The following is a 15,718-nucleotide window of genomic DNA, read 5'->3' on the forward strand; positions in this document are numbered from 1 at the left end:
GTAGAAGTAAACACGTTTTAACAGAAGGGAATGAAACAACTCATCACACAACTACTAGACATCAAAACATTTAACACAGGATAGCAGAAGTGATAACATTTTCCATTTCATACCTTCAAGCGTATTTTTACTGGATTTTTTGTCCATCGCTTTTTTAATGCAGTTTTGCAAATCATTCAACAGGTCGGTACACTCCTCTGGATTCTGTTTTATATTAATAGAGAAAGATGCACAATATAACTATGGTAAAGAGGGAGACTGATCACTATACAGCAAACATTTCACAGAAGAAAACAAACAATAGAAAGAAAGAGTAGAATATTATCAAAATCCAATCAGTCATGTAACAGATGTCTGAGAAGATCTTTAACAAGTGACATCAAGGGTACAAGGCTATCCTCTCCTCCTCACTTGCCCTCAGGCAATGCTGAAAGTCATAGCCGAGACAGAGGCAGAATAAAGCAGTACAGGATAAGAAAAATACCACCGTAAAAGACAAGAGAGATATCAGATTTGTTGAGAGGCTCAACAGTTTGTGATGGGGCACAGAGTCCTGAATTGTTGTGTCTTATAGCTGAGATAAGAGCAGTTGCTAAAGGCCTTTCCGCTAGCTTCAATTTCTGGTAAAGATATTTTGGTTAAGGTACTCTAGGTATTGCAAGCAATTGTGTTTGCATATCAAGTGGGAGGCATTTGAGAAAAGCTAAGATAGGTGATATACAATGAAACTTCTTAGGTGCTATTTATCATCCCGGCAGCAGATTGTAGGATTATTTTGGAGAAGACCAGTGAAAAGGGCGTTCTCATACTCCATCTGTGAAATTGCATGAGCTTGAAATTCATTTTGGGAGGAATGGTTTAACATTCCTTAGAAGCTTTAATTGGTATCTGGCACTCTTGGTCATATTTTTGACATGCATCTCAAGAGTGAGGATTTTGTCAAGATTTAAGACAAGTGATTTACCGGAGATGACAATTATACGTGTTACGTTGAGATCATTCAACTGGTTTATCCATTCAGAGGGCAACTACAGAGATCTGCTGGTAAAGTGGAGGAAACATTTGGTCTTGTGAGTTTTCAGCTCCAGAGAACACACAAACCTTTTATTCATTGAGGCAGGAGGTGAATCTCCGAAGGCTATTACCATCGTCAACTTTGGTGTATTTTTGCGAGATGAGGAAAAGAGATCTCATTTATTTCTAGAGCTTCCCCTAGAGGTTAAACATATAGATAGAAGAGCGATGGTGAGTATACAGCCTTGAGGAACACCAAAAGTAGGCAGAGTTAGAAAGAGACCAAAAGAGAGAGCAAGATGTAAATGTCAGACAGAAAGGAAACCACTACAGAATGGTGCCACTAATACCAGTTGTGTCACTTTAGGTTTTTAAAAGGATGAAATACTGCAGATCTGACATCGTTGAAAACAAGGAGCCATGCGTTTCCCCTCATAATAGGTACGTAGGGTGTCATTTTTATTGGCCCAAGGCAGAAGCCAGATAGCAATTCATCAAGAAGTAGGTAGTCAACAATGTATTTCTCTACTTGTGCTGCTAAGTATATCTGCAGAATTTTTGCCATGAGGTGGAGGTCAGTGGGGGTCGATAATTACATGAAGTTTAATATCAGTATAATGCTTTTTAAGAAGAGGATATAGATAGCCAAATTTGAGTGGATCGTGGATGAATCTGTGAACAAGGGCTCAGCAATCAGCCCAATACTGTTTAATACCTATATAAGCCCCCTGATCGCGATTATTAAATCATATGGTGTCAGCTTGGTAAACTACGCTGACGATACACAGCTCATTACATCACTGGAGGGAGACCAAGCAGTTTCGCTGGAAAAATGTCATGCCTGTATGTTAGAAACTGTGTGCTGGCTGAAAAACAACTCCTTACAGTTTAATTGCGAAAAAACTGAGATACTCTGCTGTGCAGCAGGTAAAGTCCCCAGTTCTCTCCCTTCAGGATTCTGGCCCATTCCTACAGAGACACCCTTGCTACCAGTCACGACGGTATGCAATCTCGGGGTTAGTTTTAATGATAAGCTGAACCTTGAAACCTAAGTCAACAAAATCGTGGGAAGCAGCTTTTCACTCATAAGGGTTCTCCGGAAGATTCTTCCGCTACTCCCATATCAGGTACGAGCATATGTAGTAAGGAGCGTCATTCTGAGTTGACTGGACCATGGTAATGCGCTACTGCTAGAAGCCCCTACATACCTGATTGGGAGACTCCAGAGAGTCCAGACGGTGGCCCTATCTAGACCACGACGGTCATCAACATCCCTGGCGTTGGCGGAACTGCACTGGCTTCCAGTATTCCAGAGGATACAATTTAAATTGCTGTGCTTTGTCTTCACGGCTCTGCATGGGACGGGACCGATACCGTTGCAATCTAAGTTCAATTGGTATAACCCCACCCACAGCTTTCAGTCCTCCTCGACTAATCTGGTGAATATGCCCAAGATTAAGAAACTTAAATGTGGCCGAAGAGCCTTTAGCTATGCGGCAGCACGCCTTTGGAATAGTCTGCCAGTTGAGCGAAGACAGATGCAGGATCTGATGAAGTTCAGGGGAAAAATTAAAACTTGGCTTTTCCCTAGAGTACAGGCTTAGCCTAGCAACCAGCTAGCTCGGAAGTATGGTGATAGAGTATTTGCACCGCAGCGCCAGGACACCCGTAGGGTTACAGCACGCTTTACAAGTCTGAAATAAAATACAATACAATACAATTATGGATTTCAAGCCATAGGGGTAAGAGTGCTTTAAGGTGAATCGGCCCGATGAGCAGTGTTTTTTGTGTTAGCACTGAACCATTTAAATTGTGTTTCCGTAATTATTTTAAAAGCTAAAACTATCCAGGAAGTAGGGAGATTTTTTTCTATAGCTAGCCATAATGTGCACTTACGAAGGGGAAGGGTTCACTGTCAATTCTAATATCTCAGATCTTTTTAGTGAAGTCTTCAATTATTTCATTGTGCCTTGATTGACACATACGATGGCAGTCTCATGTGATTAGTTATGTAAAATCCAAAAGCGCTCTTTTGGTCTACATTTGGGTTGGGAGATGGTGGGACATTTTCACCATCTAAGTTTGAAAGTGTATAGAATTGTCCTCTGTTTATTAATCCCTTTAAACCATTTTGATGTTTTACTCAATCTTTCAGTTTGGAGTAGGCTGAGGCAAGCTTGTTTATTAAATCATAGACATTCTATTTATAGTGATGCAATAGTTTGGAAAGATCCATTTAAGGTGGTTGAGTGATAGGGATAGAGAGCATCAAGGAATAAACCATTATTGATGTTATTTTTATCTCAGGACTCTTTCTGCATTAAACTTAGAGGGACTTGTGATAGGAGGATGTTGAAAAGGATTCATGAATGCCTTAAAACACATGTGGAGAGGGTTTTAAATTTGTAGAACAGCTTCAAAATCTGATCATAATATTACTAGAAAAAATAAGCAATAACTCCGATTGGGGAGATGATGTAGCCTTACGGCTAGAGCGGTCGACCTCGAAGCTGGGGAACCAGGTTAGGGTCTCGGTAAATACGCTGACCATCCTATGAATCTGGGCAAATCACTTAATCTCCCCATGCCTAACAAAATAAATGTCTCCTTGGGTAACGAAATTTGTGCTATGTAAAGCGCTCTGATACCCGATGTCTCGGGTCTAGTTCGCGCTAAACAAAACTCCCCCCAGAAAAATGAGAATCCTTAAATGTGAATATGCACGGTTCAATGTAAAACTACAGCACTAGGCCATATGAAGGATCTGAGATGGGGAGTGTATGTTTTAGACTATATAGATAATTTGCTAGAACTATGGAAGCTCTTGCCGCAGAGTTAACAATGACAGGTTTACACTTTAAAAAAGGGTATCTGATGCAGTGTTGCATATTAACAACTGTAGAAGGCTGGGAATGGTTAATTGGTTTTAGGTTGTTAGAGCATAATGATCAGATATTCAGGTTGATGCTTCTGTGGATTCTGTTTGTCAGAATGGGAAACTGTACCAATTTCCTCATATATTAGGATATGGTGGAGATTGTTGTGTGCACCCCATCTCCCCCCCCCCCCACTGACAGCAATTCCGTAATTGTGTGTCTTATGAGGTGGAGTGGTTTGCTATTGCATGTGCAGGCACTAGAGTTTCTCTTTTTGGAACGTTAAAGGATGGTGTTGCATTTCCAAGGGGGAAGGGTGTGGTTTACCTGGTTTTTAGAGTATCCTTGAGTTTGCTTGAAGTTTGTCGACAAAGCTAAGCTTTTGAGAGAGGACGAGTTGTTCACTTTTAAACATTTCTTTATAATTGGATACTAGGTGTAGGAAGGAGCCCCTTTTTGTCATGGTCATCCCCACGTTTTGCCGCTGGTTTGGATGCTTTTTTCGACGTATGTGCACTAGGTCCCTGGTAACCAGGGCCCAGTGCTCTATTCCTAAAATGAAGGTAAAATGGACTAATCGTAATACAATTGGGACATACTTTAGCACCCCTGTAATTCCCTAATAAATGGCACCCCTGGTACCTAGGGCATGGGTACTAATGAGGCTCCCTAAGGGCTACAGCATTTATTATGCCATCCTTAGGGACCCCCCTACAGGCTGCCATCGCAGATTGCGTGACTTGGTGCAAACCATGTTTGAAAACACAACATGGTACACTCGCTGTGTGCCATGCCAAAGTCACTGCATTTAATATATGTAAGTCACCCCTAAAGCAGGCCCTGTAGTCCCTAAAGCGGGGTGCATTATATTACATGTGAGGACATATCTACATGAGCAGCTATGCCCCTGTGCTGTCTAGTTAAATTACAAGATGTTACAAGTGAACAGGGAAGCCATCTTAGGTATATGTACTGGGCACTGGTCATTACGAGTTCCCCATCTACAAAATGGCTTTTTACCGAAACCTATGGTGTTTGGTATCGAACACCTTGTCTTAATTAATCTGTACTGTTGCCAGTACTAGCTTTATTATGACATGCACTCAGAGGGCACCCTAGAGGTGCCCCATAAAAAACCTACCAGTATCTAGTGTGCTGGCTGACTGGTATTGCCAACCTGCACCAAAGTTAAGTTGCTGACCCCTGCAGGCGAGGGCCCACGCTCCCAAAGACCGGAAATAATGCCTGCTTCAAAGCCTCTGTTGCCTTTGATATGCGACCCTGGATTCCCTCAGACCTGGGAGGTGCCACCCCCTGCCCAGAGATCCAGTTGGTACCAAGACAGGTAGGAAATTAGCTATGCAGTTGGTGTGTTGCACCACCAAGCTAGTCACACTCCTAAGGTTGGATATGGGATGTGCTCCATGAAAAAAGAAGGATTCCACCATCTTGTTTTTGGTGGAATTATGGACTCTGGGACAGGGTTATGCCCACTCCTCACAGGGGTCAGACCTTAAGATGCTCTGGCGTGTAGGGACACCGCTGGTCCACTGGAAACTGGAGTGGCAGGCTCAGCTGTAATGGTGGTTCTCCGCCTGGGTTGCACTGTGGAAGGCCCTCGTGTTTGTAGGGGAGCCTAGATAAACAGACTGAAGGCAGGGACTGGGGGACCAGTTCGTCCAAACTTCTCCCTGGGTTATCGGGCTCGGGTGCAGTGGTGCTTCTTGGTGTCAGGTGTTCACTGCTCTGAGGCTCTTGGGGTTCCTGCTATCTGGCAAGAGAGGCTGCAAGCAGGGACTGGGGGCCAGTACGGAGGAGCAATTGGATAGTGAAAAAAAGAAGTGTTGTTCGCATTGTAACAACTTTTTAAGAAATGCATTTGTTTATGTACATGTGCATGCATTTTAGTATTATGTGTACAAGGAGACGGCCTGAAAACACAAGTGCTCCTATGGAGTGCTTAAAAACAAGGAAAAAATAGCACTTCAAACTGGGATCAGTGTAAGGAGACACCTACTTGGTCCAAGTGCCATTCGTTTGATTACAAATGAGGCAAGGCTATACACAAAGATATTGTTTGTGCTGAGCATACATTAATAGTGAATCAGATCTGTGAATCATGATGGCCAAATACCAAAGAGCTCTAGAACCCAGAATACATACAAGATATTTTTCTTGTAATGGACTCTTACGTTCTTACAGAGGCCCATTGGCTCCTTTATTAGAAAATAGCTTAAATTTACTTAATTTGTTCTATTTTTACAATTATTAAAGGTTGTTAAAATTCCCATAATTCAAAAGTTGCAATAAAATGAACAGTACACCATGCTTCATTGTGATTTCTATGCATATGAAGTGTGGTATTTATTTACCAACATTGCCAGTCTGAGCTCTTCCTTTTTAAAGTTCAGTCCAAAAATAAAATATAACGTATATTGGTGCTCAACAGCTGTGCACAACCTACACTTACAGAGTGAAGGCAAATATCACATGTTACAGAGGCAAACAAATGTATTCAGCTCAATATTTTATTCTATATTCTGCCATTTAAAACACAAAATTCTAAACTATTCAATATTTTCAGGTGGTTCAGGAAAGGCCACATGGTGGAACAGCTGGTAGTACCTTAAAGAGATGAATCCCCACCAAGAGCAGAAGATGCTGGAAAGCAGACATTTCTACACTTCGGGATTTCTTTGCTTTCTTTTGGAGACTCTCCACAGACTGAATCATTCTAAATAACAATAAAAAAGGTGAAAGGTAAATAGAAAAAATAAATCCTGGACTATTCTTACGGAGCAGTCATAATTCAAAAGATTGTACGATTTCATTCACATTGCTTTCTTACCGATCCCAAGCCTCGGTCTGCTCTTCAGTGAAAGGTTTTACTATCTTGACTTTCTTTCCCTGAGAAAGAAGAGCTTGGGCATATTGAACCACACAGTAAATCCACATGTTCCCATCAGTAGTCATTCCTTGAACATGCTTCTCTCTCAAAGCCTCAGCCTCCGGTGTGTCACCAAGGGCAGGTAGGCAGTTCAGGTGGTGAAGCAAACTGGAGAAACAAACAAAGAGAAGTAAATATCAGTCAAAAGTCATCAATATATTTTAATCCAGCACTCAAATTCACAGACTACTAGATGCCACACATTTTGTATCACTGCCCTCTACACACAATGCTCTGGGATCCTTCCAAAAATGCTTAAGTTCCTTCATGAGGTCAACCCAGAATGTTACCCTAGATGCAACAAACATAGGGCATTTTTCTCTTGTGTGAACCCTAACAAAATGAGTAGCGTGAATTCTGGAGTCAGGTGCCAATTTGGTAATACAGCTGACCACTCTGGAGTCCCTGCCTGCAGGACTGTAACTTCAAAGCAAGGAGGTTTCTGTAAATGTCTTGGCCCTTAGTTTGCTTCTGGGAGCCTCTGCACCAAGACTGTTTTCTGCAAAGACCTAAAAAAGATATGCAGGCGTTTTTTTCCTTCAGCTACTTGAGCACAAATGTGAAGTTTCAATATATTAATATAGAGCAGAACTGAGCTGTAGTTAATACTAATGTGCAACATGCCCCATAGTGACAGCCTCGGCAATCAAATCCACACAGGAAGCAGTAGAATTCCTCCTTGCAAGGCAGAGGATCTTCACAGAGGAGGACTATTCACAATGGAAGTCTGGCAGATCAGAGAGAAGCACAACACTACTGTCAGCAGAAACAGAAAGGAAATCATGAATCAGGTTCATTCAACCCACTGCTGGCGCGGTGCCAAACATAGTAAAATTAGACTTCTGCCTCGGGACTTGACGACAATGAACCTGTACTATGGTTAAATTTGTGGCCTTCAGATCACAGCAGATGCTGGTTGTGAGCGTTTATAACTCAATGAGCAAATTTACTGGCTTAGTCTTATAACTCCGTTTAATGCTTATTTTATTTTAGGAATTACATTTTTTTTAAAAGCTAGCTGCATGCAGCAACCTGGATTTTTACAAGTATTAATATTTCAGGAAAGTCGCCTGAAACAAATGTTTCTCTGCACATTACATGTATGAAGGAATAGAAACATAACTGGCACAGAACAAGAAAGGAAATGTGGAGTTATTTTTATAACACATATGTGAGAATGTGGCTCTGTATATGCTGTTCCCAAATAGGTACAGTGTGTACAGAGTCCACAGTCCCCAGAGGTTTGGCAGAGGCTAAATAAAGTTAGATATAACCTTACTCTCTAAAGTGGTAGCTTGGTCGAGCATTAAGGCACTATCAAAGGACAGTGTAAAGCATTTGTTGCACACACACAGTCAGCAAATGGTCTCACACACTCAATAACTTAACTCTAGGCCAATGGTTTATATAAAAAATAGTTTATTTTTAAAAATTTTAGAACCAACAATAGGTATTAAAATATACATTCTCAGAATGAGATGCTTTAGGTAAATACTTATGCAAAATGCAATTGGCTTTTGTAAATACTGGTTACAGGTTGTTGCAATAGGCAACACAATTTCAAACACAATAATGCATTGAGCTCAATGGAGATTTTAAGTTATTTGCAATAGATTACATTCAGGATTACTTTTCTAACTCCAGGACTGCATCCTAGATTCAGTCCTGGGACAGTTCTTAGAAACAAGTGATAAAAGTCGACTTAGTTACTGTTGTGATTTTTAGGAACTATTTAGCTATTTTAAAAGTTGACACTTTGTTCATAGAAAAGAGTCAATGATTTCCCATGGAAGAAAATTCAAGTTGCAGGTATAGTATTTTCTTGTTACTTTTGTAATCCAGTACTGGGCGCCTAGACTCAGTACTGGGACCTCTACCTAAAACAGGTAAGTAATTATGTTTTCACAGTTACCACGATTTTTAAAGAATATTTAAAGTTTGCAAAAATCGACACTTAGAAGAAATTTCACAGAAAAACATTCAGTGGTTTCCTATGGAAGAAAATTGGGTTACTGGTAAGTACGGTTGTGAATATTTTTCAGGGTCAATGCTGAGCACCAAGATCCAGCACTGGGATCTCTCCTAAAAGCAGGTGAGTGTTTTCGTTACTGGGCTGATTTTGGTGAATATTTTAAGTTTTAGAAACTCCACACTTAGAAGAAATTTCAGAAGTAACCAGTCAATGTTACCCTATGGAGAAAATTGAGTTATCGGCTGCTGGGTAAGTACTCGACTGGCAAAGTTAAGGTTCTGGGCACAGACTCGGGGGTCTCCCAGGGTCAGGTAGGTACAGTTGTTACACCCTCAGCGGCGCAGGGGCAGCCAGGTGCAGAGTGAGTTAGGCCCAATGTTATCCTATGGGAGGTAGGGGGGCCTTGGTTGGTGGCTGCTGACTAGCAGGCCACGCGGCTGTAGGAGCTGTGCTCCTGGTCACTTGCTCAGGGCAAATGGGGAAGTAGCTAGGTGTAGAGGTTACACTGCCAGGGCCACTTGGTGCTTTTGAGCCTTTGGGCGCTCAATTGATTTCAATTGGAAAGCTACTGGTTGGAAAAAGGCTGCAAGCTCGGGGACGAAGATTCTTCAGGTGCCACCACCACTTCGAGAGGTAAGTTGGGTAGTTGGAGGATAGGTAGGTACCCAGGAGTTGGGCACAGGGAGCCGCAGGTGTGCCTTTTGGTGTCAGGAAATCTTACCCTCTGTTGATCGCAGTTGGGGGGGGGAGTACCTGGTTCTGAGGCTGCAGGCGTTGTCAGGAGCGTCGAGGGAAGTCCTTGGGTGCCGGACTCGGGGTCACAGTCGCCAGGGGGTCGTCCTCGTGGTCTTTGTTCACTCCGGCACAGGCCAGGCTTGGCAGGTGCAGAGTGTGCACGGTTCGCGGTTCCGGGCTGATGCCATGGATTAGAAGTGGATTTTGAGCAGAGCCTCTGCTCATGGGAGTCCCAGGTGCTTAGAGCTAAAGGGTAGCCAGGTCCTCCGGGGTTTGTGAGGTTGCTGGCAACAAAAGGTGCCAGGATGTAGCAGGAGCAGATTCGAGGATCGACAGGCCGGTAGGGCTGGGGCCAAAGCAGTTGGTGTCTTCCTCTTCTTAGCAGCTGCACGGCAGGTCTTCTTTCTTCTTGCTCTTCTTTGTATTTTGGAATCTGCAGAAGGTTCAGGGTGCCCCTAAATACTAGATTTAGGGGCTTTACAGGTAGGTAAAGGGCAGGGACCAATGGGTCCCTGTCCTGGGTGGGTACACCCCCTATTCTGCCACTCTCCTGTGGGAGGGGGGGCAGTAGCCTAGTCCTGATTGGGTAGGGCCTCCCATCTTCAAGATGGCGAGCGCCCGGAGATGTGCTTCACCTCGCCTCCCCCACCTGAGGGGTGGGGTTGGCAGGCTGGCACATCCCCTTACCTTATTTGAGGTTTCCGGCCAGGCTTCCCGCCAGAGTGGGGGTTGCAAGTGGCCTGGGGAAGCTCACAGAGGCGGCATGCCTTTGAAGCTTCCCCCTGTCCATCCTGGGGGAGGAGACCTAGCACCTCGCCCAGGATGTGCATTGTTGCAGGCCCAGGAGAGCTGGGGCTCTCCTACCCAGGGGTCCAGCAACATGTCTGCTGTGTGGCAGCCTAGGCAGCCTCTCAGACCAGATGTGGATTGTAGGTTAGGTTTCAGGGGGCATCTCTAAGATGCCCTCTGGGGTGCTTGGTACATTAAATCCCATACTGGCATCAGTGCGGGTTTAATGTGCTGAGAAGTTTGATACCACACTTCTCAGTCTTCAGTGTTGCCATTATGGTGCTGTGAAGTTCATGTTTGACGAGCTCTCAGCACCATGTACTCTTAAATGGCAGCAATGCACTTACAGGGCCCAGGAATTGATCTGGGTACTGTAGGGGCACAGGGCTCATGCTCCTGTGCCCACACCACTGGCATTTGTAACCCAGCAAGAGGGGTGGCTGATGTATGCCAGGGCAGTGTAGGTGGTGGGCATGGCACACAGGGATGTGTGCCATGTCGACTCTTTGTTTTGTCTTGTACCTAGACACTCAGCCTGCAAGGGCAGTGTGTGTGTGTTAGGGTACAGGGCCTCTAAGGGTGGCACAATGGGTGCTGCAGCCCTTAGAGTCCTTCCCTGGTCACAAGGCCCTGTGTACCTAGGGTACCATTTACCAGGGGCTGACGTGTGGCCAGGGTTTGCCAATTTGGGTTTTAGGTTTTTGTTTAGGGAAGGAACATAGGCCCTGGGCACCTGATTGGCAGGAGTCCAGGGCACACTCAGTCAAAGTACATCCAGCAATTCAGCAAAAAGTGGGGGCATACCATGCAAGGCACTTTCTCACAATATATTTACAAATTAACATATACACATTGAATACATTAAGTTTGAGGCTCAGGGTGATAGCAATTTTCAGCAAATCACATGATTTTGGTTAGGTGCCAAAAAGGGGATTAGAACCCAGTCTCCAGGCTGCAATGAAAATAAAATAGCAAATCTTCTCTTTATATACATGGCTTGTGCTTAGAGCATATAAGAGCTCCTACGGAGTATAAAGGAGATTTGCTTCTACACAGCAAATCTCACCAGCATAATCTCGCTTATAATTTGGGTTTTACATCTTTTCAGTTTCTCAGACTTTCCACGAAGAAGCAGCCTCTATCATATTAATAAATAATTTGAAAATCAGTTTTGAAAAACATGAAAAGTAAATTTGAGGGCGCTGGAGTGCCTAGCATCAAGATGACCGCACTGTGAGGCTCCTCATGCACAACTATCCTGAGAAATCTACATTCTATCATCGGCATCCTTGGGACAGAACCACATACCACAACTGCACCGGTGGTGCATGACAACTGAGGGGAACAGAGCATCTCAGCGGGCTGCAGTGCCGTTGTACTGACACCGATCGGTCCACCCGGACAGGAGGAGCCTAAGAAGGCCTTTAACAGTGCGCCATCGTGTTGCGCCAATCAAAGGAGCTACATGGTCGTGAAGCGGCAGCAGGTATCTGAGGGCCTTATTAAGCTGTGTGGGGGCCCAGAGTGCAATAACTGTCAGAGACCGCAGCATGCTCACGCCACACAGCGTGGTACTCTGGCCAGGAGGGCAGGGCCTCAGCGGACTGGAGCTAGAGGCGTGCACCCAGGAGCACACTCCTTAGACAATTCACCCAGTCTCCTGTTAAGCAACCCCCCGGTTGGTAGATTCAGAATTGCTGCAGGCCTGGTGGGCCCCGGCAACAGAGAAGGCGGTAAACTAGGTGAACCTGAAGGTATGGAGTGATTGAAGGGGTCACACTCTGGACTGTGATGGAGCCCCCTCTGCCTCTGTGGATTCAATCTGGAGGGAACTAACCTGGAGGCGAAGCGACTGGCTGGTGCCACAATACTAGGCGCGCTCGATTGGAGTCCCTGGTTGGCCCTGGTAGAGGCTGACGGATGTCGGGACAGTATACACTGACGTGGGCAATACCGCCTACAACCAATTTCCTCACAGTGCAATACTCGACCCCTGAAATGGGGATATCAGAGTATAGACAGGCGAAGCGGAGCTTTGAAGCTAAGAAAGTGGTCAGGGCAATGTCTGCGGAAAGGGCAGAAATACCTCTTGAGATTGTCAAGCCAGGCATTCAATAACTCCTGATCCACATGCAACAGAGCTTGACCTCCATCAACAGCAAAATAGACACCCCAACGCAAAGAGTTGACAAAATGGCCTCTGTATTTGCCAAACAAGATAAATGTATCACTGTCACTGAAACATGCATCTCCACCATAGAAGACAGCACAAACTGTGCCACAGAGAAACTACTGTATATGCAAAAGGTCCACGATGTTAATCAGGTGAAAACTTAATCTCGAGGCCCATTCCAGGCAGAATAACTTGTGGATGGTGGTACTCCCAAAATCCATTAGCACTGGCAACATTGTCAACTTTGTTGAAGACCTCCTCAAACGCCTGCTCGGTAATGGTTTTCTCCTCGCTTTTTGCTGTGAAGCAGGTCCACCGCTGATTGTGGCCCAGCCACCTCCTGGTGCTTCCCTTAGACCCATTATAGTCCACCTTTTTAACTACTGGGATTGCGACAGTCCTCTGCCTGGACCGGGAGCAACAGCCTCTTGTCCACAAAGGCACCACCATCTCCACCTATCTGGACTTTACCCAAAGAGTAGAAGAGGACAGGTGAGTCTACCTACCGATTAAGCTCCAACTATGACAGGAAGCCATCCATCCCAAATGTAACGCTATATCTGGCACATCTCAAGGTCACCTATCAAAACAAATATCTTCTCAGATTCACAAGCTGCTTCACGCTTCCCAAGCACAGTCAAAACGGGGAGGCCAGCTCATTCCAGCGGTCAACCGGCAGGTGCAGCCCATTCAGGTAAGAGCGGTGGGGCAGGGTGGAGGGGGGATTTGACAGACAAGGGAAAATAAAATAATTATTTTTCCCTCGTTGTCTGTCGACTTGCCCACCAAACACCCCACCCCTCTTACCTGCACGGGCCGCTCCAGTCAACCGGACCCCCCAGATATGGAACTGAATGAAGTGGAATGAAGCCAGCTACTGCATTCCTGCTGCCCTGAATGTAAGATTTTTACGTTTCCCCCGTCTTTGACCTCTAAACCTACATGATGCTGTATACTTCTATAGAGGGGTAGGCCCCTCTGTGCTAATGACTGTGGACTTCTCGTCGAAATGATACACTAAACTATCCACGGCTGGAACAAGACATCCCCTGGTGTTCTTTTTCCTTTCCATAGGTTGCATATAGAACCTGGTGAACCTTTCAGCTGAAATTGACTGAGATACCCATTTATATACCAGGGAAGTGCCCATTTTGGCTGGGAGGCGCAACTGGCCGGTACTCTGCTTGCCTCCATAGACAACCCCTGCAAAGCCAGACAACCACAAGCATATTTAGGCCACCATAACATCGACATGGCACTCATATTGGAGACTCATCTTGAGGCACAGAAAACATCCATATTCGCAGTGCGATGGAGCACCAGCAGGTCTGTCTCCTGCTACTCCTCATATACAAAGATTACAGCCATACTAGTCCGCCATTGGTTGCCCTTCACCATCACCACAGAGGAAAATGATCCACAGCGCAGATACAATATTGTTCAGGCAAGCATAGCTACACCATATATAACAATAGTAAATACATAGGGGCCTAAAATGGATGTCTGACAGGTATGGGAGTGCTGCGAGTTGTCACCCGGGAAAGTGCTTGGGGGATTGGCTATTCACAAAGCGTTGTCATAGAATATTTCCGGTCAAGCTTAGAGTGACTAATGGGGGGTAGCACTTATTTTTAGGTCATGCCTAGTGCTGCCCTGCGCATGCGCTGCTCGCTCTGCGAGGCATGCTGTAGTAGGGAATGTTGTGGAAGTGCTGTGCAAGCCTTGCCCACTCTCCGCCCATATTTGTAATTGGCTGCTGTCAATGTCCTTGGTAAATGCTGGCTTCCAATTCATTATGAGGCTTGTTAGTCCTGCCTCGGTACCGCCCTGTCTCCATTGGTTGCCACCCATAAGGACTGGACCTTTTACTTCACTCCTAACACGGCATGCTTTATGTAGTTGGTGAGCACTATTTACTTTATTGACAATGGCAGCTGTCCTAATGCAGGCACAACATGCTTTGGTACCTTCTTTACCCCCCTCCCTCCTGTTGTTCATGCTTTCTACACCCCTCCCATTGTCCGTGCCTTCAAATAACCTCCCGCCGCTGTCCCTCCCATTGTCGTCATGCCTACCGTGCCTTTGCACTCCCGTTGTCGCGCTGCCCCTTCACCCCCGTTGTCTGTGATCACTACCATTTGCAAAGAAATAGGTCTTGCGTAAATGCGAATTCTATTGCATTGCAAATGGTTGTTTAACATTTCTCATGTGCGACTTACTTGAAAATGATTTCGATGACAACTCCACCTCTCCTTGCGAATTTGGAGCTTGCTCAACTTTGTCACGTGTGGAATTACGAGTCCGGCAACAGCTGGGAGGGGGTGGTGTGTTGGAGGCTCCTCCCCATTTGGGGCGTGCTGAAAGCAGCTCTATTCCTCTGCCTTGTGACTCAGGCTTTTATTTGCATACATAGAGCTGCAAACATGGTGGAAGCGTGGTACATGGACAAGTCCTTGGAGGACCAGAGGCAGCCACATCGGTTGCAGCTCAACCGGTCTGTGAGCATGGCAGAATTGGAGCGACTGGGTGTCTTCCACTGAAAGTTAAGAGCCCCGGTAGTCCGCGCTGGGGGCTGTTGAGAGGTGGAAGGTGCCGGTGGTCACCTGAGTCAAGCGGGACAGCAACAAACGGCAGTGTGAGAGAAAGCTGTGCCCGCTTTCAGGTTCCCATTTTGAAGCAAAGAATATAGAAGTTCCTCCGTGGCAGTTGCATTGCAGCGGCAGACAGTGTATTAACTTCCTCCTGAAAGAGCTTACTTTGCAAATGATTGTGCTCGTTCCCATAACTTGACTCTGAATTAAATTAAGGCAAAATACATGCATTTAGAGTTCTTTCTTGTTGGTTCATCAACTGGCTGTTAATTTGGCAGAGCGTGAGCAGTCCTGGGCGGGTGAGAGTTCTTCACGCAAAGGCTAATCATATGCTCTGCTGTGGTTTTTACTTTATGAAAAGTCATGCTGCATGTAAGGCCTAGCACCCCGCTGAACTGCGGGGTGCTAGGCCCGCAGTTCAGCGCACTATTATCAGTCAAAGCGATCTTATTTAGATAAGTACGTTTTTCTACAGAGGCCACCTTTATCGCCTGCTCGAGACCACCATCCCGATCACAAAAACATAGTCCTAGTAACCCCTAATGTTTATTTCCTACCTCAACCACATAGTAGTGGCAGTGTTGTACTAGTTATCCTATGTAGGAAGTGGTTTGTGGGTGC

General features: G+C 45.2%; 1 protein-coding gene across 1 annotated transcript in view; it reads right to left on the reverse strand.

Annotated features, from left to right (window-relative positions):
* MYBBP1A (MYB binding protein 1a) overlaps positions 1-15,718 on the reverse strand; it is a 418,097-nt gene that overhangs the window by 256,188 nt on the left and 146,191 nt on the right. The window contains exons 12-14 of the mRNA XM_085649771.1: positions 6,739-6,945; positions 6,516-6,624; positions 114-204 (exon numbers count right to left, since the gene is read on the reverse strand). Coding sequence (XP_085505897.1) covers positions 114-204; positions 6,516-6,624; positions 6,739-6,945 — 407 coding nt within the window. The remainder of the gene's footprint in view (positions 1-113; positions 205-6,515; positions 6,625-6,738; positions 6,946-15,718) is intronic.

The sequence above is a fragment of the Triturus cristatus genome, chromosome 3_2 (assembly GCF_964204655.1).
Source record: "Triturus cristatus chromosome 3_2, aTriCri1.1, whole genome shotgun sequence".
In the NCBI taxonomy this organism is placed as follows: domain Eukaryota; kingdom Metazoa; phylum Chordata; class Amphibia; order Caudata; family Salamandridae; genus Triturus; species Triturus cristatus.